We start from the raw sequence: 27,158 nt of genomic DNA, 5'->3' as shown, positions 1-27,158 counted from the left end.
TGGACAAACCAGTGTGAGAAGGGAGATTTAAACCCAGCCTTAGTTTAAGGCCAATGCTGCTGCCCACCCACCAGATCAGATTTTGGGTGCTCTCAGCTCACCCCTCCTGCCACCACAATTCCCTGGGAGAACTTCAGCTAATCCCTGCTTTGCTCTTTCCCTGTGTTTACTTGCACTGGAAGCACCCAGCATCCCTTTCTCCAGGGAATTCCAGGTCACACTCTGTGCACAATAATAATATGGTTTTGACCACCCAGTGACCCATTTCAGAGGATCTAATGAAAAATGTAACCACAGCTGAATGAACTGTGCTGCTGGGCTGCTTTGATTCCTTTCCCCCACTCCTTAACAAGAACCACCTCATTTCCTGTTTCATATGTAATATTAAGAAGAGAAGAAGTTGAGGCAACATCATCTAACCCCCCTTCTCTCTCACCCCTTTCCCAGAAGAACCCAACCCAATCCCTTGGTGCGTTTTTGCTGCACACCAGGAGCACCTGCCTGTGCCAGACTAAATTTTAAACCCCAAATCTGATGAGTCAAAGGAGTAAAAAAATTAAAATAAAAAAATAAATAAAATACAGCTTTATCTCAAATATCAAGAGCCAATTCCTTTCAACCACAGCACCCACAAAAGGCAAACTCCAGGCTCTGTGTGAATTCCTGCTGGGCAGGGCATTGTCTTGGCAAACAGCATCAGATATTAGAGAAAAACAAAGCAGAGAGGCTGAGAACCTACCAGATCTGTCCAACGTTGACCAAGGAGAGGTAGAGGAGCCACAGGATGGACATGAGGACCATGTTGGCACATCCAGCCACCAACACAAAGGCTGATATTGCCAGGCCAGCCAGGGCAAGGCAGTCCAAGGTGCTGTCCATGTCAGACCAATCCAGAAACCAGATGATGGTCGGGGCATAGCTCAAGGCATCCAGGTTTATCTTCCCTTTGAAGTACCTCTTGATGTTCTGCAGGTACAGCTTGCAGGGCAGCAGCCCCTTCTCTCCTATCAGCTGCTTGTTCTGATGATATGCCACCAAGAAGGCCACAACTAGGAAAACAAGGAGGGGGAAAAACTGTGTTAAAATCCCTCAGCCTGGATGATTCTGAGTCATGAGTTACAGAAGTACATTAATGTCTCAGAAGGAATTTATTCAAGTCTTCATCTCTGTTAAAACCCAACAGTCATTACAGTGCTCAAGCACAAGGTTCCCTGCCCATGGCAGGGGTTGGAACTGGATGAGTTTTAAGGTCCCTCCCAACCCCAACCACTCCATGATCCTGTGATCTCTGCTAACCACAATGCAGAGGAATTCTATAAATCCTGTCTCTCCCTTCACACCAGGAAGCAGCACAGAACCTGTTTGGGAATCATCTTCTCCTCAGCAGCTGTGAGGGACACACCACCTGCTGCAGGCAAACTGCTCCAGGCACTGCTGGGAAAAGCTCCCTGGGACCCAGTGACCTGATCCAGGGCAGGAGCAGGAAGCTCATCCCAGCTCTGTGACATCCAGAGGGACCCAAGGTGAGTCCCACACTGTCCATCTCCTGAAACAACTCCCTGGCACTGCAGAGGAGCAGGGAATGTGATGCACTGATTTCAAGACTTTCAGTCAGAATTTCCTTTCTGCAATAACCCTTCAGAGAGGGGACACTGAGGAACACACACAGATTCCAGGGAGCCCAGTGGAAGCATCCAGAAGAGCACACCCAGCTCCTGCCAGCTCTGTAGCAGGAAAGATCCACCTGTACCTTCCAACCCTCCTATTTCAGTTCCATTAAACACAGACACCCTCACAGGGAAGGATTCCTTCCCAATATCCCATCTAATTCTGCCCTCTGGCAGTGGGAAGCCATTCCCTGTGTCCTGTCCATCCATTCCTTGTCCCAAGTCCCTCTCCTGCTCTCCTGGAGCCCCTTTGGGCACCGGAAGGGATCTAAGGTCTCCCTGGAGCCTCCTCTTCTCCAAGTGAACACCCCCAGCTCTCCCAGCCTGGCTCCCAGCCCCTGGAGCATCTCCATGGCCTCATTCCAGCAGATCCATGTCCTTCCCACCCTGAGAACCCCAGAGCTGTTCAAACCACCCCTCAATCCTTCTGGCAGTGCAGTGGTTAACAGTTCTCCATCCCAATTGCCAAAGACAGTAGCTCTGCTGTGGACTGACTTTCTGGATCCTCTCACATGCTGAAAATACGAAGTCTTAATATTTTCCCTGTCCTCTAAATTGCTACTTTTCCCATGTCCCTACAGTTCTCCCATTTATAGTGTCTGTGCTCCTGCACTGGACCATCTTAGAACAACCAGCTGCTTTTTTTAACAGCACAGAAGCAATTTAATTACAGATTATAGACCTAGAATTTGATGTTCTACAGAGAAAGCTGGTCAGTTCGTAGGGATTAGCTCATATTTTAAGAATCTCCTCCAGTAACCAATTTGCAGTTTGTAACTGTAGCAATCTCCATTTCTCAGGGAAAAAAAAAAAACACAAAAAAAACAAAAAAAAAAACCTAGTGGAGGCCAACATTCCCTGATTAGGCTCCATCCACTAACTTACCCATCCTTCAAACATTATCAAACCCCAGCCATGTCAAGCACAGCAATCCCAAAGGTCTTGCAAAAGGCCAATTTGTTTCCCCCCAAACCTCCCTGGTTAATGATCACATTTGTTGCCTTCCTTATCTGAACAGGGTCACTCTGCAAACAACAATCCTGGTGTTCCTCTGCTCCCTGCCCCTCGCTTGGAACACTGACATCAAACCCCCAGTTCAGGCCTGGATTCCCATTCCTTTGAAGTCTGAGGAGCAACCCAAAGTCTGCAGCCCCAGGGAATAAAACTGAACATCCCCAGACACACACAAAGGTCCCCAGTGGGGCTCAGTTAATCCACTTAACACTTTCTCCAGCGCTCTCTCTGCACAAACCACATATTTTGTTCTCATTTGGAAAACCACCACGAGTCACAACCCACAGCAGAGGTCACTGGGAGGGTTCCCTTTGATTCCAGCAGCTCCTGAATCACAGCGATGACGCAACAAAGCTGGGAATTAAGTGGCTGCATCTCTTCCCATCTTTCTTTTATACCAACTATTTATCATTTTACCAACTATTAAAAGACACACTGAATATTTTGCCCAGTTATGGGCAGTGAGGCACAAGAGAAAAACTGATCACAACCCTACGGGATCAGTTCTTGACTGCAAATATTCACATTATTCAATATTATTCATATTTTTCTCCCAACACTCAGTACAGCACAAATGCTTAAACAGAAACCCTGATATGTGAAACCAGCAAAAATATGATGCTTTTGAGCTTCAGACAACTTAATATCTTCATTTTTGGCTTAAAAAAAAAAAACCAACAAAAAACAACACAACTAAAGACCAGCTCTGCCTTAAAATTCGATTGCCCGTGATTAGCACTGCAATTTGCTGCACAGTTTTCCAAAAGTGCTAATCAAATTCACCTCTAAACGCTCCAGAATTGCTGCCCCAACCCATAACTGCCAAGCACATTTTTGTCTAAAAAAGTCTAAATTAGACCCCTGCACCGTATGCAAGGCAAAGAAGGAAAGGGTAAATTAGGAAAAACAAACTATAGCAATTGCAGAAAAGTACACATTGTATGGACAGTCCTGCACAGCCTTTTTGAGTCTGAAAGCAGCAGAGACTGAGTTAGAGTTGACATGAAATGCACATTTTAGGGTTGCCCAGTTTGGGCTCCAAAGTGGCTTTTTCCTCTCCCAGAACATGGATTTTTCACTGGTGTTTCACACGTCAACATTCACAACTGAACACCACCAGCAACAGCACTCATTCAGCTGGAATTCACCTCCCCCAAACCAAATCCCGACCATTCCCGAGTGTTTGGATCCATCACCTCCCAGGCCATCGGCCCACGAACTGCTCACAGAGCAGCGTTCCCAGACGTGCTGCTCCATCCCTGCTGCTCCATCCCGGATCCAGCTCCCTCTCCTGGACACTCCCCAGGCTGAGCCGACACCTTGATGACTCTGTGCTCCCTCCCCCCTCATCTCCAGCATCTTTTGGAGCACATCCCTCAGGAAGCTCCCACTTCCACTCAATCCTCTCTCCCCTGCTCTTCCCAAGGCACCAGCTCCATCTCCAAGAGCAGTTCCCGTGTTACTGGACACAGGGAACAGCTGAAACTAAAGACTGATTCTCCAAAGGATTTCAGCAACACAGGAGAAGCACAGATCCAGTGGGGGGGAAAAAGGAAGTTATTTATCAGTTTGTCGTTGCTTCCTCTCTCCCAAACCCCTGGAGAAACTGTATCCTTAAACTGAGCGTAACAGACCCCACTCCCTTCTCCACAGGAACCTTCCCTTTGACCTTGGCTCAGTCAGGGGGGGAAAAAAGTCCCTTTTCCCCCAAAGCCTGTGCTTCTTCCTCTTCCCCAACTCCTCCTCTGAAACCTCTCTCCCCGTGGCCTTGTGTTTGGGGATTTTCCACTCTCCATCTTCCCACTCCCTCCAGGTCAAACAAGTTTGCTTCCACCTTGGGCATGGGCTGCCACACCCACCAGGGGATGTTCAACCACTTCTTCTTTGTTCTGGAGCTTCTTCCTGGGATTCTGCACCCCTTTAAGTCTCCAGCCCCAGCATAAACCCCATTGCATTCCCATCTTCCCTGTGGCTGCTCACTGCCAGGACTTTTCCCTGACATTTTCTGACAGATTTGGGTGTTTTCAGCCCATCCCAGTCTCCATGTCCCACCTGGAGCACTGTCATTCTCCAGACTATCCATCCTTTGCAGATTGAAGGAGCTCAGTGGCTCTGAGCTCCCTCCCACTCCAGGCAGCCAGAGCCTTTGACAGCTCACATGGGAACCTTCCTCTCCCTGCTGGAGCTGAGCTTTACATAAAGTGATCCATGTAAATTGGAATTGCTGCTAATAGACCTCCACTACTTACTCTCACCTCAGAAGCTGCTTTAACTGTACTTTTCCATTAACTCCCTCCTTCCACCTTCTCTTTCCCCCTCCAGGCTCCTCTTTCCCCCCAAACCCAGCACTGCTCAAACCCCTGTTCTCCCAACAAACACAACCCAAGTGTGCAGCAAAGAGCCCCCCACCCAAAATGATTCCCTCTACCCATATTCCCCTGTCACCTCAGCTCCTTTCCCCCAGCCCAGGCTCAGCCTGTCATGGCAGGAGAAGGAGAGAATCCCATTCTCCATGCTCAGTAAAGATTTAAAGATGTGAAATACAAAACTTTCCGGTCACGTGGCTTTTTCTCTCTCTCCCCCCCCCCATTAGAAGAAGTCTTAGCTTTTACTTAATGCCCAAACCACAAGAAGAAATGAAGCAAGAGCACAGAGCTTTGCATGAAAACCAAACTACAGTTTGCACCCCCCCAAAAAGTCTGCCTGGAGCCACAGCCCAAGTGCCCCTCTGACCCAACGAGGCATCAAACAGGCCCTGTGCTGGATGCTGCAGGCTGAGGTCATACTAACAGAAAGAAGAAAGAGGAGAATATTCCTGGCATTTGCTTTATTATCAGAGAAATTAAAATCAAATAAGCTTTCAATTGATAAATTCCCCTGCAAAGTTTTGCAGTGGAGCAGTAACAACACCACAGCACTGAGCAAGGAGCTGAGCCAAGTACCCCCCTTCTCACGGTGCTACCCCACAGCCACACAGAAACACACAACAAAGTCCTCTGTTCTTAACACCTTTTTGTTTTCTTGCCATTCATGGCAGAGCTGAAGACTTTGGGGTGGTTGCTTTGGGGGTTTTTGAGTCCTTATCTCCCCGTTGCCTCCTTGTTTTGGAAGCAAACAGAGCAGGCTGGGCTGTGGCACTGCTCAAAAGCTTCCCTGGGGCACTCAGGCTGTTCCAACCACACCAGTGCAGCCCAGTCTGCAGCTGGAAGATGTCCCTCTGCTCCAGAGTAGCTCTGGGCAAGGAGCAGACAGGGAGATAAATCCTCTTCTCCGTTCTTGTTCTCGTTTTCCCATTTCAGGGGGATCAGCTGCTCAAAGCACCCGGTGCTGACACGCTGCTGTCCTTGGACAGACTTGCTAACAAGCTCTGAGCCGAAATAAAACCTTCCAGGGGAGAAAAAGCATCAGAAGATGCTCTCTAGTCCTGACCAGGCAAGCTGGAAGCTACTGGGAGCCTTTTAATATAACTGAGGGAAGGGAAAGCAGGGGAGATGGCAGAGAAAGAGAGGAGGAAGGACACTGGGGAGAGCCAGGAACCTACAGGAAGCCAAATCCCCCTGAGAAGGCTTTAGATTTCAAAATTAGGAAGAAGGAGCACAAGCCTCCCGTAGCTCCAGCTCTGGGGAAAGAAAATACTATGAAACAATACATAAGGAGCAGAAATATAAACCAGATTTAAATAATAGCTTTTATTTCAAAGCACTCCACAGAGCCTGGCTGAGATTGGGGAGGGTGGTATCTAATTACTTAAACTTCTACATCTGGCATCTGATGATAGTAACCACCCAAAAAGGGTACCTAACAATGATTTAGGAGGAGGGTGAAGGGAGCAAATAATGCACATTTGTTGTCAAGAGCTTTGGGACCAGCTCTTTACCTGTAACAGCACTTCCAACAAGACCTCAAAGAATTTCTGTATTGCCAAAACATCAATCCCTGCCACAAAGAACCAACACACACTGCAAGGCCAGGATGGAAAACCTTTGGATCTCAAAAGGGCATTTCTTCAAACCTCTGCCCAGCTCAGGTGAGACACCCCCCCCCCTCTGCAGAGCTGCCTCCAGCCCTGGGGTCCCTGGCACTGGAAGGATCTGGAGCTGTTGGAGAGAGTCCAGAGGAGGCACCAGGATGATCAGAGGGCTGGAGCAGCTCTGCTGGGAGGAAAGGCTGGAGAATTGGGATTGTTCAGCCTGGAGAAGACAAGCTTTGGGGTGACCTAGTTGCCCCTTCCAGTACCTGAAGGGAACTACAGAAAAGTCAGAGAGACTATTTATAAGAGCCTGAAGTGATAGGACAAGGGGAAAGGGCTTCAAACTCTCCAAGAGTAGTTTCAGATATTAGGAAAAAATTGTTCCCTGTGAGGGTGGGGAGGCCCTGGCACAGGTTGCCCAGAGAAGCTGTGGCTGCCCCTGGATCCCTGGAAGTGTCCAAGGCCAGGCTGGACAGGGCTTGGAGTAACCTGGGCTAGTGGAAGGTGTCCCTGCCCATGGCAGGGGGTGGAATTGGATGAGCTTTAAGGTCCCTTCCAACCCAAACCATTCCAGGATTCTCTGAGTTACTCCACAGCCTCCTCCTCCAGAAGGGTGCTACCTCTTGGTCTGCCCACACTTGTGAAGTGAAAGAGGTCCCAGACCTGAAAACACCTCTGAGGGCTGTCAACTGTAAGAACTCAGGTGTCACTGAATTTACCAGCACCCAGTGCCAGCTCCTCCTAAAAAGGGAATTGCACAGACAGGTGTTTCATTTACCTCCCTGCTCTGCTGAGGCCCCCCCCAGCACAGCCCTGCTGCAAAGAGAAACCTCAGGGAGCACTTTCAGCTGAATCCACTTCCCTTCCTTCCCCCTCCTGCAAGCAGCAGGTGGGTTTGGTCACTGACCTCCCCAAATCATCAGATCCCTTCCCCTCTTTAACCTGCCTCTCAGACAGCAGCTGCTTTGCCAGGGACTTCCCAGGCTCTGGCTGCTGCTGGAAACCCCCTTCAAGAAAAGAAGAGGAGAGTTGTTAAAAGCAAAGGGAGTGGGGGAGAAGGGAGGGCACACAGGACACTTCCCACCTGCCTTGCTCTGCCTGTCCTCCTTCCACAGGGGGAGATCCTCAGGGAAAGCATCTCCCTTGCTTGCACCAGGCACCACCCTCACCTCAGCACCACTGCACACCCCAAATCATGTTCCTCTCCAGCCCATCCACAGGGTCCTTCACTCTCCCACCCCTCCCTTTCTACCCAGGAGGGGAACAAGCCCTCAGCTCACAGGGCTGCACTGAGGCAGGAGCCACAGCCAGGGAGTGACCACTCCCCTGACACCTCAGGACAAGGTCCCTGCCAAAGGATTTGTTGCTTAACCCAGCAGGAGTGAAAGGGTTACGAGTAAAAGGGTGAAATACATCCCACGACCGAGGAATGTCAAGGAATGTCAAACTGTCACAACGGCATCAGCCGTTTCCTCAGCGAGTCTGAGCCTCGGAATCGCCACGTCTGGGAACAGAAATCATCTGTCACAGTAAATGGTTCCATCTTCAGAAAAGAGCCTGGAAGAGCAGCTTGGCACAGAGGCACTAAATTGTTTTCTGCTGTTTCTAAACTCAGGCTCTCAGAAGGGATCAAAAGGCAGCCCACCTTCCCTCGGGAGCACCTCAGCCCACCAGCTGGGTCACAGGGGAATCTGCCTGCTCACAACCAACCTCTCTGTCTCAGACACACCAAGCAGCCTCCACCCCTCTAGGGCTGGGGACTTTGTGGCATCTCCCCCATGCTGGGACTGGAGTTGGAGCCCCAACACTGCTGCCAGCAACAGCCCAAGTAGGAATTCAAGCTGTCCCAAACCAGGCCCAGGTTGCTTGACTGTGCCCCAAGCAAAAGCAAAGCAGAAATCCCTGTGGCCTGACTGCAGCCAAGCAGAAGTTGCATAATGAGCAGTTAAACTTTTCCTCTCCTGCATCTCTTCCATCACAAAGGGCACAACCATCCTCCTGCCCTGTTCCTTCCAGCTCCAGTACTCAAACCCTTTTGGGTACCTCTCTCCAAAAGGTTTCCTCACTCTGCACTGCAGAAGCATTTTAGGGGGGGGTCTCACCCCTCCTTCAGCCACTCCCAGGAGTTCCCCCTCCCTTCTCCCTTGGGAAAAGTGCCGCATACAGCTCTACTCACCAGTCTGCAAGCTCAGCCTCCTCCTCTGATCCCAGCATTCCCACCCTCCCTTTATCCTGCAGCCAATCAGCCTCAATCATTTCCACCTGTAACTCACCCCACCCTTAACTGGATACTCATCTCACCTGTTACTGCTCCTGTTGCCTCAGATTGGATCTCCCACTCACCAGAAGGTCCCATACATTTGTTTTCTACCAATTCCCACCCCTCCAGCCACCACCTGCTCCCTCCCCACTGCCCCCTCCAGCCCCATGCCACCACCCCTGGGGACAGCACTTGGTCCCTGATGTGGCCTGTTTATAACCCCAAATCCAGGATCAGAGAGCAGCAGCCTCCCCCCAAAGAGAACACTAATCAGTTTTTCATAAGGAAACTGCAAAGTGAGCCATGGGAAACTCAGCAGTCTGGATTTACACACGGGGGAATATCGGAATCGCTTTCATTTTGACTGAAAGAGTCATAACCTCGCATTTCACCGAGAGCTGAAACCAAACTAGAAACAGAGCACGTGTCAAAACCATACAAAACTACAACTTCTGCATGGTTTTGATGCAAAATAATCTAAGCAGGCTGGCAGGCTACAAATTCTAACGATTCTGTGGACAAATCTGGGGCAAGTTTAGAATTTGTACCGTAGTGTGTTACATGTCAGTTTTGGTTTCACTGTAAATATTTTTTAAGTGGAGCACCAGTGGGCTCTGAGGAGGGCTTTCTGTGTTCTCAGTGCCAGAGTCAAATGAGTGGAGGCTAGAAACTGCTTCTGCTGTTAAACATTTTAAAGTCATGTCGACTCCAGGTCCTGACTGGCAGTGTTGGCACCCAAGGATGTCATCTCTCCCTCCAGTCCTGCTTCTGCATAAGGCAAAGAGTTCCTCCCTTGAATAGCTGAGCTCACAAGCTCACCAGAAAAAGAATGAGCAGCTCCAACCAGCTCTGCTGAGAGGTACCAACCTTGTGGTGTGAGCAAACCCTCCTTCCAGCTCCACCAGCACCGGAGCTCCAACATCACCAACACCATCCAGCCATCAGCAGCAGGGTCCCACCAGTAAAGTAGGAGTGGAAAACAAGAAAATCATGGAATATCCTGAGCTGGAAGGGACCCACAAGGATCATCAAATCATCAAATACCCTGAGTTCAAAGGGACCCATAAGGATCACAGAATCACAGAATATCCTGAGCTGGAAGGGACCCACAAGGATCATCAAAGTCCAACTCCTGGCCATGCACAGGACACCTCAAGAGTCCCACCACGTGCCTGAGAGCACTTTCCAAACAACATCCTGACAGCTGGAGCCAGATGGCCAACAAAACACCACCAGAATTCCTACAGCTCCCAATCCATTCAATGGTGACTGTAGTGTGATCATTTCCCTTGGGATACAACGGGAATATCCACATAGATGTGACCACTGAAGCATCTGACAGACATAAACACTACATGGAATTTTAGGCAGGATGTAACTGGTGGCCTCTCAGACAGGCTCAGAGTGGTTGGATCACTGATATATTGAAGTCAGTTCACTCCTGGAGACCCGGTCCCATTCCCACAATTTATTCCACAACCAATGTGTAACATTCTGCTTTCCAGAATCCAGAACTCCACAGAACCCACAGGACCATCGAACCCAGCTCCTGGCCCTGCACAGGACACCCCAACAACCCCACCACGAGCCTGAGCCTCCTCGAGCTCCGGCAGCCTTGGCTCTCCCCACTGTCACACCTCGCCCATCCCCGAAGCTGTGCACACACAGGTACCCGAGACCCCAAACCGAGCAGTGACGGGGTGACAGGCGGGGCTCCCCCCGTGCCATCCATCCATCCATCCATCCATCCATCCATCCGTCCATCCATCCATCCATCCGTCCATCCCTGCATCCCTTCCCGGCGGGACGGGGGGCGGGCCCGGGGCGGGGTCACAGCGCTCGGGGGTCCGCGCCGGCACCCACGTGGAGCACGGACCCATGTGGAGCACGGAGAGCCCCCAAGGGCTCAGCCCCGCCCCGGCACGGGGGGTTCCCGCTGTCCCCGGCACCCATCGAGGATGGGACACAACCCTGGGATGGGGACAACCCCGGAATTCCATCGCGGCGCCCCCCGCCCGCCCCGGGGGCACTCACGGTACAGGAGGGCGATGCAGCGCAGCAGCACGATGCGGGTCAGCCAGAAGGTGCCCGGAGGTGGCGGGGGCGGCCCGGCCGCGGTACCCGGACCGGGGGGCTCGGGGGTGTCCCCGGGAATGTCCCCGGGAATGTCCCCCCGCGCCGCCCCGGGTCCCCCCGGCCGCCGCCGCCGCGGCCCCGCGCCGGGCGCCGCCATGTCGGAGGCAGCGAGCATGTGCGGGCGGGCGGGGCCGTGCTGAGGGCAGCGGGGAGCGGGAGGTCGGTGCGAGAGCCCGGAGAGAGGTTGCGGATTTAATAAAAATAAAAACGGGGACAAAGCGGCCGGCGGAGGGGCTGGAGCGTCCCTCCGTCAGCGCGGAGAGGGGAAGGCTCGGGCGGGATCCCGTCGGTCCACGCAAGTGTCTCCGAGCGGGCTCAGAGGATGGTGCTGAACTGTGCTCGGCGGTGCCCGGTGACGGGACGAGGAGCGATGGCCACAAATTAAAACACAAGGATTTTCACCCCCGCCTAAGGAAGGACTTCTTTCCATGGAGCGCTGGAACAGCTGCCCGGGGGGGTCGTGGAGTCTCTCTGTCCGGAGACATTCCAACCCCACCTGGACAGTCCCTGTGTCACCTGCTCCAGGTGACCCTGCCTGGGTGATCTCCAGAGATTCCTTCCAACCCCAGCTGTTCTGGGACTATGTGGCTCCAGAGCCTTGTGCCAACCCTCTGTCAGGGGCTCAGGATGCTCCATCCCATGGATGCTGCCCTGGCTGCAGCCCCTCAGCTCACCCGGCTCATCCCCGAGGAACATCTTGAGCTGAATTCCTCAGGCTTTCCTCATGGGATCACAGAATGGTTTCGGTTGGGAGGGACCTTAAAAACAACTCATTTCAACCCCCTGCCATGGGCAGGGACACCTTCCACTAGCCCAGGTTGCTCCAAGCCCTGTCCAACTTGGCCTTGGACACTTGCAGGGATGGGGCAGCCACAGCTTCTCTGGGCAACCTGTGCCAGGGCCTCCCCACCCTCACAGAGAACAATTTCTCCCTAATATGTCATCTAAATTCTCTACTTCTGCTGCTGCCATGATTTTTACTTCAAATAATCTATAGCTGTCAAACACTTGACTGCATTGAGTTCATAAATGGTATTTTTTATCAAAACTGGTTCAATAAAATGTCCTCATCAGTGACTGATGAGCACGGGCATGTAAACACCACCGTGCTAACCCATCCAGTGGCCACTGAGAAAGTATCTGCTATCAGGTGTAACATTATTCAACCCTTCTCAGCCTCTAGAACGGTCCCTTCTAAATGCCCCTTTTGTTTTTCCAGTTTCCCATCACTGCTGCTCGCATTGTTCTCCTTAGAAAAAAACCCCACATAATGGTGCATTGTATAGGGAAGGAAAAATCAGCTATTTGTTAAAGGCCTCTGGTAAACTGCAGTTTCACTCTCCCGTTGGATTAGCCACGAGGCTTGGGGAGGAGAAACTTAAATAGATGTAAGCTAATGGTTTCCTCTGTGGGGTCTTTTACAGCAAATTCCACGTTAAATGGAAATGTCTGTAAAACAAACTGGATAATTGAGGAAATTACTGAGGAAGAGCGGAGGGTTTAGGCTAAAGATTTAGCAAAAAAAAGAAGGAATGATGGGAGCTGGGAAGGGAACACTGGGCTGGGTGGGTTTTCATCCCTGAGGAGATCTGCCAGATGCCCAGGTTGGTGGCAGGAACAAACACCAAACTTGGGGGACATCATGTGTCAGCAGCACCTTTCAACAAGACGTGCTGCAAATCTTGAGCCTAAAACCAGCAGAAATGTGTTGTTACCAAAAGGGACCGATCCAGTTCTCGTAAGAGGCAATGGAAGCCTTTCCTGGCTTTACTGGAAGATGATTCAAGCTATAAAAGAAAACACGTGACAAACCAGTTGACTGGGACATCAAACGACCTCTCTGTCCCAAATCCCCGCTGGGCCCCAGCTCTGGGAGGACCATCCTCTGCGGGGGGTTTCTGCTCCCTCATCTCTTTACCGTTGACTTTTATTCTCAGGTTGCCGCTTTCCCTCTTTTCCAAGCGAGGCACCAGCGAAGGAAACAGTGTAAACCCCAAGCAAATAAGGCAAAGAAGATACTGAAGAGCCTGGGAGGCTCCAAGGGAGGGCGATTCATGAATGCCAGGCGGGCAGGGGCATCATTGATGCTCATCCTCATTCAACGACCGGCGGCCGCCGCGTCCCCCCGCCCAACCCTATTTTGCTGTGTGTTCCAAACAGCTGCAAAAAGGGCCAGGGAAACAAGCCCTCACTGTGCCAGCCCCCAGCAGCTGTCCCCACCAGCACCTCAACCCTGCTGTCCCTGGCACCCTAAATTGCTCTGTGTTCATTCAGGTCTGGCCTTTCGCCCCTCTGGCTGCCAGGAACCGGGTTTAAAGAAAAACAGAGAAAGGGAATTTTGAGCAGAAATAACTTGTTTGTTAAAGCAGCATTAACGTTTGGGGGGCTCCTCCGAAGAGAACATACATTCAGTTATGGATAATGCAGTTATACACCATCCCACTGAGCCCTTCAGCTGCGTCTGCTAAATGAGAGAGGGGAATCTCACAAAGAATTTGGGAGCTTCCTTCCAGTAGTTAAAGATTTTTCCAGCGGTAATAATTTTTTCCTTTAAAATCACCGCCCTTTCCCTGTGGAACTCTGATCCTTAACTCCAGGGTTAGCAGGATTAAGGCTGAAAAGGATTTTCAGAGGAAGAATTACCTTTTTTTTTTTTCTCCTGTATTTGTACAGGATAATGAGGAGGTGCTGATTCAGAAGAGGGATTCCTAGGCAGTACCACAGGACAAACAATTAATAATCACAGGAATCATAATTAATCCTAATAATCTCCATTATTTTGAAAAGATGCCATCCAGGCTGTGCTGTGCAGGAGGAAAGAGGAGATCCTTTGCCAGCAGCTCACCTGGTCTTGCTGTGTAACTTGTACATGTGTGAGGTTTGATCCTGCAAAAGCATTTTCTTTTCTTGCTGCTATTTTAGAATATTTGAATAAAAATAACATAATGACATTGAATGTCCTATTTCTCTGATATCTGCTGCCATGATGAAACCTAGAAAGGGGCTTAGGAATCCTGTGCATCTCCACTTGCATTTAAATCACTGCCAAGTCCACCACTCACCCAAGTGACACGTCCAGACGGGCTTTGGATGAGACAAAGCTCATTTTATGTGAACAGAAGACAAATTTTGGACCTAAACTGACCTGCAAGCAACAGAGCCATATAAATTTAGCCTTAAAATTCCATGAGCAGACACTGGTTGTGTGCTGGAGCCTTCACAAGCACACAGTACAGGATGGGACCCACCACTATTGTCCACCTGGAGGGCAAAGTTCTTCAGTTCTTCTGCTGCTGTTTTAATTGAAGTGAGTAGAAAGTTACCACAGGTCTTTTTTTTTTAATATCTTCTTTTCAGATACCTGGAGTTTTCCTGAAAGGGCTTGAACATTGTTTCACAGCAACCTCTGAGCTGCCACGTTCTCTGGGCAGAGCATTAATCCTGCACATGTCAGAGGCTTATTTTAACACCATGCACAGGTTTTACTCTTATCTGATCAGGGCTCGTTTTTTTCTCCCCCTGTAAAGACTCTTTCTATTTGCTCTTTGGAATTCCCATGTAAAATCTGCTGGCAGTTCAAAGGAGGCCAATTTTTGATAAATGAGAACTTTACCTCTTGTTCAGATTAAGGATAAAGCCCAGCTTTGGGCTGGACCTACACCCAGCCAAGGGAGGAGCGTGGTCTGTGTGTCCATCACAGAGCACATCCATCGTGTCCAGTCGTTCCCACGTGCTCTCATGCTCCAAAAATGCCTTCCCAGTCTTCCACTGAGGAGGAAATTTCCCTTCCCTGGCACCTCCAGGGCTCTGCCTGCTCTGAAGCCAGTGCACTCACACTCTTATACCTGGGTAAGGAATGGGTATGGAAGAGAGGAACTGGGATGGGAGGTCAGGCCACCTCCATCCCAGAGGGATTCTGAGGGTTCCCAAGTGACATGGTGATGGGGCCAAGCAAGCAGAGCTCATATTGAGTGCCTGATTCCCAGAAACACTGGTGTGAGCCGGCCAGGAACTTTATTGGAGGCCACAGCAAACTCTAAAGAAAATGAAGGAATATTCCAAATATCAACCTCTGCTGTGCCCACCCTGCCAGGAACAGCTGGCTCTGCTCCACAAAATCCTCTCTAAACGTATCCCACCTCTGTTCCACCAAATCCTCTCCAGACATCCCCCACCTGGGTGCACTCTGAAGGCTCCCCGGGCAACAGGAACCTCGGCTCTTCCCTCCCAGATCTGCACCCTCTCCCTGGGAATCCTGCTGTCAGGGCCTGCCCTGCAGCATCCTGGGGCAGGACAGGTGACCCATCCCGTGGGATCACTGCTGGACCTGCCCTGCAGCTCCAGCCTTGGCCCATCCCTGGGCAAACATCGCTGGGCCTCTGTCACACAAAAATCAAATGCGAGACCCCACAAGACAAACAGCCCCACTTGAACCCACTTGTTCTCCCAGCATTCTCCCACTCCATGTCATGGATCAGGGAACTTCCCAGGAAGTTTCCTGGGTGCTCCAGCTGCCCCCTGTCCCCGGTGTGTGAGGCAGGACAAGGCTTCTCCCTGCACCAGCTCAGCTGAGAACGGACACAGAGAGACACCAAAGGGTTTGGGCAGCATCTCAAAGCCAGACGTGCAGCAGGACACGTTCCCTGCTCCGCTCCCAGGCACGGCCTCTTCCCTGTGCCCATCTCTGCAGCAAGAGGAAGCAACTCCCAAAAGTTGTCCTCCTTCTACCTGCGCTGGACAAAGAGGAATTGAAGTGTGTGGGCTGGGAAATGCAATTCCCCTCCTCGGGCAGAGCTGGAGAGCCCTGAAAGGCAGCAGCAAGCGGGGAGAAAACCAAAGGCTCTAATTCCTGCTGTCCTTGGGGGCTTCTTTTGCAGGAATTTGACTGGGAGCTGAAGGCAGGGAGCAGAAAACAGGGGCTCTTGTTTTCATTCCTACCTCCGTGGGTTTGCCCCAGCGCTCCGAGGATCCCACAAATCCCTTTCCAAGGATCCCACAAATCCCTTCCCAGCCTCAGTCACGCAGCGAGGGCCAGATCTTCCGAGGAAGGTGCTCCAGGAGGAGAGGCTGGCTTGGAAAAGCTGGACTAAAAATAGGGATTATTGCTTGCCTCAGCCACCACTAGAACACTGAAATTCTGTGAGTCAGGTAAATCGTAAGGTAAAGTTATTAAAGAGCTGTGAGAGCCCAACGAGTCAGGATTTATAGGAATATACATTAATTATATGTCACATGAGGGGGGAAAAAGGTTTTGCCAAGTGTCCAACAGCCCTGCAAAGCCACTGGGCTGAAGCCCAGGGAAACAAACTCTTCTCCAATCTTATTAAGCTTTGGAAGAAAATTTAAATTATTCCTCATTTGCAAGTTCAACTTATTTATTTCCCCTTGAGCCTCAAAATAATATTTTTTAAGAGACATTTTGTAAAGTTATACTTAAAATAACTTTGTCAGGAGGTAACTCACTTTGTGACTCTGCAAACCGAAAGCTGAAATCTGGAGAAACTACTAAACAAGGAAAATAGAAATTCTCTAAATAAAATAAAATCTTTCTTTGCACTTTAACAGATTATATGAATTTTCACATAGAAAGCAGATGGATGTTCAGGCACATTTCAACACACTGAAATTCAAAGCATACGCTTTATTTATTATTATACATTGCAGTAATGAAACAAAACACCCTGAAATCATCACACTCTTGTTACTTTTTAAATGCTGGAATACTTAAAGCCCAAATTCTACGTTTTCTCCTACCAATCTTGTACGTGCACCCTCTTTTTTCCGGGGGGGGGGGGGGAAGCAGCGGATAAAACTGGAATTTGGGGAGTTGCTTTTTTTTTTTTTTTCCTCTCCAGAGTCGCAATTAGAAGGCTGAATTCCGCGGATAATTAGAATCAAATGCTCCAAATAAACGCTGCAAAACCAGGGCTCGCTTGGAGAGGAGCAGCTTAAGGCGATGGGGGAGATTTTTGGGGTAACCCCCCCTTCCCCCGCACCCGAAGGCTCACCCCGAGGTGCCGCATCCTCCTCCGGCTGGGACCTCCCGGGGGGTCCCCGATCCCGCCGCGGGAACGCTGCGGGGAGGGAGCAGAGGAGAGTCGGGCGAGGGGACACGGAGGGTCTCGTGTCGCTTTTTCCCAGCAGTTCCCGATTTCCTCCGTTGTTCGCCCGTCGGAGGCAGCGGGGGAGGGAAGCGACGCGCTCGGGGCTGCGAGGAGCGCACGGCGGCCCGGGGGACACGCGGGCGGCTCTGCCCCCCCTGCCACGCACCGACCTCCCCAAAAACCCCTGGAAAAGGGGCTCCGGGAGTAACCGGCTGTCCCAGGGCCCGCACCGCAGCTGCTGCCGCTCCGCCCCTCCTCGCAGAGGGACCCCGCGGTCCCCTCCCGCACCCGCTGCCCGCTGCCCCCCCCAAACCGGGCGGTGCCGGTAATTCAACACAATCTACTGGAGCGCAAAACGCATCCCGCCGTCGGGGGGTCCCCGCCGGTCCCGCGGCGCGGTGAAGCCCCCGGGCAGTTCGCAGCGGAAAAAAAAACCCCACAGAGGAGCCGAAGGAGGGATGCGAAACGGGGAGCCGGAGCAGGGCCGGGCCGTGTCCAGCCGCCTCTCGCCCCCCGGGCCGGTGCGGGGAGCGCCGGGCGGGACCCCCGTGCGGGGCCGGCGGCGCGCGGGCTGTGAGGGGCGGGCGGGCGGCGACCCCCGCGGGCGGCGGGCCCCGCCCCTTATGCAAATCACCCCGCGCTCTGCACCAATGGCGAGCGGCAGCGGGGGCGGAGCCTCCGGCCCTCTCCTTAAAGTAACTTGTTGCCAGGGGCCCCGCTCCGCACTGGACGTGGAGCGCGGGGCAGCGCGGGGGCCCCGGCGGCGGCAGCAGGACGGCGTTGGGGGTGCTGCGGGTTTGGGGCTGAAGTTTGAGCTTTTTGCGTCTCTTTTTTTTTCCTCGAATTTATCGTTTGGGGTTTTTTTTTTTGTCGCCCTACCGAGGAGCGCGCGCGGCCGCCGCCCCCCTCCCTCCCTCCCTCCGCTCCGCCGGGCTCAGCGCGCTCGCCCCCGGCCCGGCCGCGCCGCTCGCGCCGCTTCTTCTTCCTTCCCCCCCCCCCCCCCCCCGCCCCTTTCCCCCCTTTCCCCGATGCTCAACATGACCGAGGAGCACGACAAAGCCCTGGAGCCGCCGTGCAGCCCCGCGGGCACCACCAGCTCCATGTCGCACGTGGACTCGGACTCGGACTCGCCGCTGTCCCCGGCCGGCTCCGAGGGGCTGGGCTGCGCCCCCGCGCCCGCCCCGCGCCCGCCGGGCCCCGCCGCGCTGGGCGCCAAGGTGGACGCGGCCGAGGTGGACGAGCGCTTCCCCGCCTGCATCCGCGACGCCGTCTCGCAGGTGCTCAAGGGCTACGACTGGAGCCTGGTGCCGATGCCCGTCCGCGGCAACGGATCGCTCAAGGCCAAGCCGCACGTCAAGCGGCCCATGAACGCCTTCATGGTGTGGGCGCAGGCCGCCCGCAGGAAGCTGGCGGACCAGTACCCGCATCTGCACAACGCCGAGCTCAGCAAGACCCTGGGCAAGCTCTGGCGGTGAGTCCCGAGCCCGCATCCCCCCCGGACGGCTCTGCCTCCTGCGTGCCTGGATCCCCCCTCCCGCCGCTTCTTTAAAACCCTTCTCCTGCGGTGGTTTTATTAATCCTTCTTTTCTTGCGGCGTTTTTATTAATCTTCGTTTTTTCCTGCCCGCGGGAAGCGCTTCAAACTGAATTATAACCCTACCTCTCTACCCCCCGAGCATCCCCGCGCGCTGCGAAGGACGCGCCGGTCCTTGCTCCGAAAAATGCCCCCCGAGCAGCGGCTTGGACACCCTCGGTCCTGCCCCGGCGCTGTGCCACACGTGGATTTTCCCTGCTCCATCACGGAGACTCAGAGCTAGGGCCCTTCCCTTGCCTGGCTGGGATTTCCCCCATCCCCAGGCAATGAGACTTTTTTTTTTAATTACTTATTTTATGGCTTTTTCTAATTATTTTTTTCCTCTTGGCTTGCTTGGTGCTTAACGAGCTATAAACGCAAATAACCGATTTTTAGCAGTTATTTTAATGAGCTTCCTGATTTCCCTTCTTATCTGCTCAGTGCTTCCCACCGATGCAAACTTTTATTTGCTGGGTTACATCCCAGCTCTGCCTTCCAAGGCTCTGCCCCGAGCCACGTTTTCCCGCGTGCTGTATCCCATCGTGTCTGTCCCTAACTCCCATCTTTCCTGCGATGCTCCTGCTGCTGTTTGAGCCTCTCCAAGAGTTTGCAAAGAGAGATCTGGGCAGGGGGGAGAACTTGGAAAGCAATAATCCCATCGCTGGTGCCTTCGGGGTTTCTTTGTAAGCACCAAACAAAGCTGGAGATGTTTGTCGTGGTGAGGGGGGTGGCATTTGTAGGACAAACATGGGAATTATAGTTGGGAAAGGCGTTGAAAATGGGGAAGGGGGATTTTGTTTTGCCCAGTTAACACTATCTATAGTGGCAAGGGTTTTCATGCCTCTATAGTTGGTATTTTAATCTATTTTTTTGCTGTGGATTTTAGCTCTTTTTTTGCCACAGCAAATTCATTTTGTAATTAACTTGCTGATTCCTCAAATCAGTGCATGGGAAGTGGGGATGTGCGAGTCTGAAAACAGGCTGAAAACTCTTACGGAAAAGATACTAATTTTGGATTTTTTTTTTTTCCCCCCTCTCTCTCTCTTTATTAAAAAAAAAAAAAAAAAAATAAAAATCCACACCAAACCAGTTTGTTGAGCGAAAACGAGAAACGTCCCTTTGTGGAAGAAGCCGAGCGGCTCAGGGTGCAGCACAAAAAGGATCACCCGGATTATAAATACCAGCCCCGGAGGAGGAAAAGCGTGAAAGCCGGGCAGAGCGACTCCGACTCCGGGGCCGAGCTCAGCCACCACGGCGGGACACAGATCTACAAGGGGGACAGCGGGCTGGGGGGCATGGCCGACCCCCACCACCACGGGGACCACACAGGTAAAGGGCCCTGAGGGCGAAATATCCGCCCACCCCGCGCGTGTCGGTTTGGGATGTGAACCCGCTGGCGGGCACGGGCTCATCTGCCTCCCTGCTGGGGTGTTGGTGGGATTGGGACCATCCCAAAGCAGGAGTTGAGGTGTTGCGCCAGTTTTCTGTAGGAAGCGCTCCCAGAGCCCGCTGTGCCGTAGGAAACCCCGAAGCGCGCGGTCCCGTTTCCCCCGGCTGGTCCCGGAGCGGGGAGAATTAATTGCGAGCTAATAAGGGTTAATAATCAGGGTGCCTGGGGAGCGGTCCCGGGGCTGAGCTGCCCCCGCAGCCCCGAGTTCCCCCCGGAGCGGTGCGTTGGCTCCGGGCGCGTGTTGACAGATTCCAGGAGGATTGCGAACGTCCTGCAGCCTCAGACGCGTCTGTGCTCTCGCCCAGCCTGGCTGGGGATCCCGGCCCCGGGGCTGCTCTGCCTCTGGCACAGCCGGGCTGGCTTCAGGCTGCCCACGGGGAGAGCGTGAGCAGGGCCATCGCAATCCTCCCCCGGTTCTGCTTCCCGGGAGCAGGGCGGTTCGTGCAGCCAGGGTGTCCTGCTGTGTCCCAAAATGATGCTGATGGGCACAGAGCATTCCCTGGCTTCTCCTTCCCGCTGTGAGCCATCACCTGTTTTTTACCATCATGCCACGTTTTACCCCAGGGAGGACACGGTCCCTGGCGTGGCTGCAGGGGGACATCACCCACCTCTGACACGGGGCTGTAGGTTTAGATCCCCCTTGCAATAAGAGGTGGGAGAAACGCCTTTTTTCTTAACGGTCCTTGAAAGAATTGTGTGTCTCGTGGTCACTCTTTAAACCTTGCTGTCCCTCCATCCCCAGGCCAGACCCACGGGCCGCCCACCCCACCCACCACCCCCAAGACCGACCTCCACCACGGCAGCAAGCAGGAGCTGAAGCACGAGGGCCGGCGCCTCGTGGAGAGCGGCCGCCAGAACATCGACTTCAGCAACGTGGACATCTCGGAGCTGAGCAGCGAGGTCATCAACAACATGGAGACCTTCGACGTGCATGAGTTCGACCAGTACCTGCCGCTCAACGGCCACGCGGCCCTGCCGGCCGAGCACGGCCCCGGCGCCGCCGGCTCCTACGGCGCGTCCTACTCGCACTCGGCCGCGGGCGCCGGCGGGGCCGCCCAGGTGTGGACTCACAAAAGCCCGGCCTCGGCGTCGCCGCCGGCGGCAGAGCCGGGCCAGCAAAGGCCCCACATCAAGACGGAGCAGCTGAGCCCCAGCCACTACAGCGACCAGTCCCACGGCTCCCCCGCGCACTCCGACTACGGCTCCTACAGCGCCCAGGCCTGCGCCACCACCGCCGCCACCGCCACGGCCGCCGCCTCCTTCTCCAGCTCCCAGTGCGACTACACGGACCTGCAGAGCTCCAACTACTACAACCCCTACCCCGGTTACCCCTCCAGCATTTACCAGTATCCCTATTTCCACTCGTCCCGCCGGCCCTACGCGACGCCCATCCTCAACGGCCTGTCCATCCCGCCGGCGCACAGCCCCACCGCTAACTGGGACCAGCCGGTCTATACGACCCTGACGAGGCCTTAAAGGATGTGTGGGGCCCCTCCAGGGCTTCCCAGAAATGTGCACTAATGAAGGAATGAAGAGGAAGAGCGTGGAGTGCCGCGATAGTTTCCAAAGTGCCTCCTGAGCCACTGGGAACTCTGCTCGTTGCGACTGGACGTCCCCTTGCTTCGAAACTCTCCAAAAGGACAGAGCTCTATTTTTTTCTTTGATGAATATGATTTAAAGTAAAAAAAAAAAAAAAAAAGGACGAAAATGATTCCCCCCCAAAAAAATAAAAAAAGCAAAAACAACCAAGAGGGGGGGAAAAAAAAAAAAAAACAAACAAAAGCAAAGGACCGGCGATGCCTTTTGAATAAATGAAGGACCGTTCGACTCCTCTGTGAGGGCTGAACTGAACTTCCTCGGAGGGGAAGGTGACAAGTGCAAAAGTGGAGCAGGGGGGTGGGGAAAAGGGGGAGAGAAAACAACGGGAAAAGCTGTTTTGAGACTTTAAGGGTCTATTGCAATGTGAGGAACGGACCAACCTTGAGGGGCAAGAACTCACTGGGACCAACAGGGATGAACCCCGAGAACCCGGCTATTCCATGGAACACTCCCGTGGGAACAAACCAGTCTGGTGGGACCAACCAATTAAATGTCTGAAGTGTTGTTTTGTTTTTTTGGTTTTGTTTTTTTTTTTTTTTTAGTAAGGAGTTCTTCTAAGCAAGGTTTGGCTGTAATTAACATTTTGTTTTGGTTTTTTGGAAGCTTAATTTTTTTTTTTTCTGATTTGTTGGGTTTTTTTTAAAATCTGTTAAATATGTATTTATGTTCTGTATTATTTTGTCGTTTAATTAATGAAGTAATTTTGTGCAAGAAAAAAAAAAGTAGAATTTTAAAAGATTTTAAAGATGGGGGAGGGAGCATAAAAAAAAAATAGTGGAGATGATACAATAAAATGGTGTTATGAGTCTATAGATTTCCGTTGGTTTTTGGGTTTTTTTCGCATTTGGAACCGCTGCAACAGTCGTGTTGGAGAGAGGGACTGAAGGAATCTGCCCATTCCAGGCAGACCTGGGATCTCAAATGGGAACATGAAATAACGAGGGGGGGGGGAAATTACTAATTCAATTGGGAGGCTAAAACAGTGGCTAAATGGGGCAGGTGATTTTTCTGGTTACCTGCTTTGGGGTGTTAAAATTGGATTTTTAAGGCATTGCGGAGTCTTCGAAGGCTTTCAGCACCAGGACTACTTTATAGGAAGGTGTAATTTAATGAGAAATTATCAACTTCTGCTTTAATTTTGGCTTTCTAGGGACCAGATATCATCCATCAAGCTGTGAAACTAAAATCTCCTCCACTAAAAAATGTTTAGGTACTTAGTTTTTTAGACTAATATTTCATTGATATATCTCTACTTCTTCCATTGTATGCTGAGCATATAATAACCGTCTATTTTATGGTAACTTGTGCCTTTAAAAACCTTTGTAAATCTAAACCCACGTTTCAGAGGTTATTCATCTTTTTACCTTTTCTACGTTTCCTACTCTTTTTTTCTAAAAAATATTTTTTTGCATATTTCCTTTTAGGGGGGTCGTGGGGGTGGGGGAAAAAAAGACAAAAAAAGCTCATTTTTATGCAATCTATTTTTCTGTATAAAGTTTGAAAGACTTTGCCTGTTACTGATCTGTTCTCTTCACTCGCTTCTGACTAAGCAATGCTAACTTTTGTACAGATCCATTTGATAAAATTAAAAATTGCTTTTTATCAAGGACGTGTTCTGTTTTCTTTCTGCTTGAGCCTCTTTCTGTGCTGAGACAAAATGGGGAGAACAGCCCGGAAAGAGACGGATTATTCGGAATAAAATATTTTGGATAAGGATTTCTTTTCCTTTCAGTCTGTTGTTTTTTGGTTTTTTTTTCATTGCTCCTTTTCCCTCTGCTTTAAAAATGTCTTAGTATGATTTTTTTTTAATATATATATTTATTTCATTTTTTCCTTCAAGAAGGATATTTCCATGCCTGTAATCCCAAGGATTTCTTAGGATTTCAGTGAGACTGCTCACATGAGGATGGGTTTGCAAGGTCAGCCTGCGTGGTTTTGGTCCAAGTTGATTTTCTTCTGTAGAGCACGTAGGAATTTTACAGTCAGAAATTCAGCTCTCTGGTTGGTGAGCCCTTGTAAATACCTCTGAATTATGAGAGCAACAAAATTACATGTTGCATGTCACGGTTGGTTGGGTTTTTTCTTTTTAAAATACAGCCATTGAAACAGTTATATTTGCGACTTTTATTTTGTTTTCTTCAAGTTGCAGTTCGGTTTCACCAGTTCGGGGAGAAAAGGAGACTGGGACTGTGAGGAAAAGGTCGGGATTTTAGGGAATTTCATCCCTCTGTGCCTGAGAAAAGCGCCCGGGCCGTGGGTGTAGGGCAGCGCCGTGCAAAGGGCTTTAACGTGGGGGGGAAATGTGCTGACAATTAATGAAGCTCCAGCCCATTAACAAAGTCTGGAGGGCAGAATCCCACGGCAAATGTGCCGTTTGCAGGCTCTGCCAGGAGGGGCTGTAAGGGGACACCATTTTCTCCGTGCTGGTTCACAGAACTCCTGGCAAAACGACTTTATTTCCAGCCGAAGCCAAAGCTGCAGCGTAACTCCCTTCCCTCCCTTCCCCTCCTTCCAGTGACACTGCAGCTTTCAAGGCTTGATCCTGATTTATGCTTGAAAAATAGCTGTGTTTTGGCTCTGCCCGCTCTGCGTGTCGAGGTGGGGTTTCAGCTCCAAACTGGCACACTTTGGGGTTGGGGGGGGAGAAAGGAGCCAAAAGGTGGGATGGGAACGTGAGGATTTATCTTTGCTTTTGGCTTGACGGTCGATAGCGAAACTTGGAGTGACTTTGCTGGGACCTGGTAAAGCAGAGTTAAAATATCTGCATGTGATGGACTTATAAATCACCCCAAATAATGATATTAACAATTGCAAATCACCCAAAATGCTGAAGTTAGAGATTACACTGAAGCATCCCTGGCTCGTGGGAGAGCAGCACCCAGCAGGATGGATCCCAGTCACGGGCTTGGGGAACATCACTGAGCTCTTCCCTCCCTCCTTTTCCTCCTCCCAGTGTTTCCAGCAGCCCTGACTTCCCAGTGTGGGTTAACATCCAGTCCCTGTCCCATCCAGGAGCTGCAGGGTGTGTGTGGAGCTGTGCTCTCCTCCCTTGGGATCCTGGCACCAGCCTGGCCACGGCACCAAGGAATTGCACGTCCCAAATAGGCAGCTTTTAATTCCGTTTGCCTTCAGCCACACTTAGTTTTAGCTTTCTGTAAGCTCTGCAAAAATAAAGTTAGCTTTCACTAATATTTGAAGAAACTAATTAATATACAATACAGATGTATGTTATAATATATAGTATAGATTTATCACAGAATTGGAGTTGGAAGGGACCTTCAAGAATCATCAAAATGCATCTCCTGGTTATAGATATCATAGATTATATTGTGTGGTATGGTGACATAAGCCTTGGAATCACAGAATCCTGGAATGGTTTGGGTTGGAAGGGACCTTAAAGCCCATCCAGTCCCATCCCCTGCCATGGGCAGGGACACCTTCCACTAGCCCAGGTTGCTCCAAGTCCCATCCAGCCTGGCCTTGGACACTTCCAGGGATGAAGTGTTGGAGACCCCTTTGCAGCACCTGAAAGCAATTCCAGTTTGGGTAGGGAATGCTGACTGGTGATTTTTATTGCCCTCCGAGCTCTGGATACTCACTGTGTGTTTTTGGGGTCCTCACTGTGTGTTTTTGGGACATTCACTGTGTGGTTTTGGGGTCCTCACTGTGTATTTTTGGGACATTTACTGTGTGGTTTTGGGGTCCTCACTGTGTATTTTTGGGACATTTACTGTGTGTTTTTGGGGTCCTCACTGTGTATTTTTGGGATACTCACTGTGTTTTTGGGGTACTCACTGTGTATTTTTGGGATACTGTGTATTTTTGGGGTACTCACTGTCCATTTGTTGGTGAGTAAAATCCAAAGCTGCTGCAAAATGGATGTTCAGGAAGGTGCCAGGCAGATAAAATGCTCCGACCTGGATAAACCAGTGCTAAACCCCAGGGATTTGGGTGAACTGGACATTCCCAAGAGCCCCAGCAGTTCATTCCCTACACCCCAATTTCCCCTTAACAAGTCTCCCATTTCCCGGGGAGAAAAACCCCGGATGCGTTTCTGCCCAAAGAAGAGCATTTCGATCAGAAATGAATGCTGGGTGCACAGATGCATTTCCCTGCCCCGTCCTTCCCTTCCATTTTCCATGCCTGCAGCACGAGGAGTGCTTTTCCATGCTTTTCCTGGGCTCCTCCTGCCGTCAATGGCACCATTGTGTGCCCGGGGCCCGGCGCTGGTGGCTCTTGTGTTGGCGTGAATCTGGAATGTCTCTGCAAAGTCAATGAGATCAGGTGAAACCAAGGCCACCTTTTGACCCCTGGCTGTCAACAAAAAAGGCTTCTCAAGATAATTGCAGGAATACACCAGCGATAAAAAAGTTCCCCTATTTCAGTTTTGGAGCGGGGAATAATGGACGTCGCTGTTTCGCTGGATTGCTCAGACACTGGTGGTTGGGGAGAAAGAGGAAATTAATTTTATAGACCGTATCCACATTGTTTCTGCGTGGTGGAAAAAAAAAAAAAATGTCCCCTCCCATCCTCCTTATTTTAATTTTTCCTGGAGTGATATCAAGTTTTGCTGCGAGTTTTTTTTACAGTCCGGTTGTAAGTTTGTGGCAAAGAAATCATTAAGTGGGATTTCTAGGGCGGTGCTGGGCTTTAATAAACTTCCATGTGGGGATGTCCCTGATCCCTGCCTGTGGATTGACCTCTTCCCTCTGCCACCTTTATCCTCCTGGTGCCAGGGCTGGATGCTCCCAGCCCCTGCCTACCTGTGGCCTGGGATTTGGAGGCAAAAAAAATAAATCTTAAATTAATGTGACTAGAGATGTAAGTGCCATTTGGAATACAGGGTGTGGAGGTGCCAGGAGGGCAGGAAAAGCTGTTTCAGGGGAGCAGATGTTCAGTCCCTGGTAGGGCAGAGCTATGCCAGAGAGGTTTTGGGAGCAGGAGCACCACGTGTGAGCCCATGGGAAGGCTTGGTGGCCACGGGAAGGTCTTGGTGGCCACAGGAGCTGCTGAGTGACTCGAGGAGGTGCCCCTGCAGTGAACACAGCCTGGCACAGCCCTGGTCCCCACGGAGCCTGGATGAACCAGCCCCTTGGGAATGCTTTGAGGAAACTCCAATACTGCCTTATTTCCAGCCTCTGGGAGTGGGAGTTTGGATCCAACTGATTTAGGGTTCTGAAGGCAAATTCTTAAGCACAAGTTGACCAAAGGCTGCAAGCTCCTTTTTTGGGAATGAGGGCAGGGAGTTTCCCATCAACTCCTGACTGCTCCATGAGGGACACAGGGAGAAACCCCAGCTCCCAAGTGACACGGCCTCACCACTGCCCTGCTCCTCCCTGGAGACCCTGCAGAGCCTCCGCGGGGTTTTTTGGGAGTTCATCACATG

The 27,158-nt window shown here is 51.5% G+C and overlaps 2 protein-coding genes across 3 annotated transcripts in view; one reads left to right on the top strand and one right to left on the bottom strand.

The window, feature by feature from the left end:
- Positions 1–11,162, bottom strand: part of LMF1 (lipase maturation factor 1) — a 159,902-nt gene extending 148,740 nt beyond the window's left edge. The window contains exons 1-2 of one of the 2 annotated variants that reach the window (XM_032704435.1): positions 10,946–11,162; positions 740–1,049 (exon numbers count right to left, since the gene is read on the bottom strand). In XM_032704435.1, the coding sequence (XP_032560326.1) occupies positions 740–1,049; positions 10,946–11,162 (527 nt within the window). Of the gene's footprint in view, positions 1–739; positions 1,050–2,552; positions 2,604–10,945 lie in introns of those variants that run through there. The other variant, XM_032704436.1, reaches the window with a different exon arrangement.
- Positions 11,163–17,887: 6,725 nt separating this feature from the next.
- Positions 17,888–23,378, top strand: SOX8 (SRY-box transcription factor 8). The gene is made up of 3 exons (XM_032704421.1): positions 17,888–18,622; positions 19,814–20,052; positions 20,916–23,378. Exons 1-3 carry the CDS (start codon positions 18,180–18,182, stop codon positions 21,647–21,649), a joined length of 1,416 nt encoding a protein of 471 aa, XP_032560312.1. The 5' UTR covers positions 17,888–18,179; the 3' UTR covers positions 21,650–23,378.
- The last annotated feature ends 3,780 nt before the right edge of the window (positions 23,379–27,158 follow it).

Source organism: Chiroxiphia lanceolata, chromosome 16, assembly GCF_009829145.1.
Source record: "Chiroxiphia lanceolata isolate bChiLan1 chromosome 16, bChiLan1.pri, whole genome shotgun sequence".
In the NCBI taxonomy this organism is placed as follows: domain Eukaryota; kingdom Metazoa; phylum Chordata; class Aves; order Passeriformes; family Pipridae; genus Chiroxiphia; species Chiroxiphia lanceolata.
The sequence above is the reverse complement of the archived record's forward strand: the minus strand, read 5'-3'. Positions and strand labels throughout refer to the sequence as shown.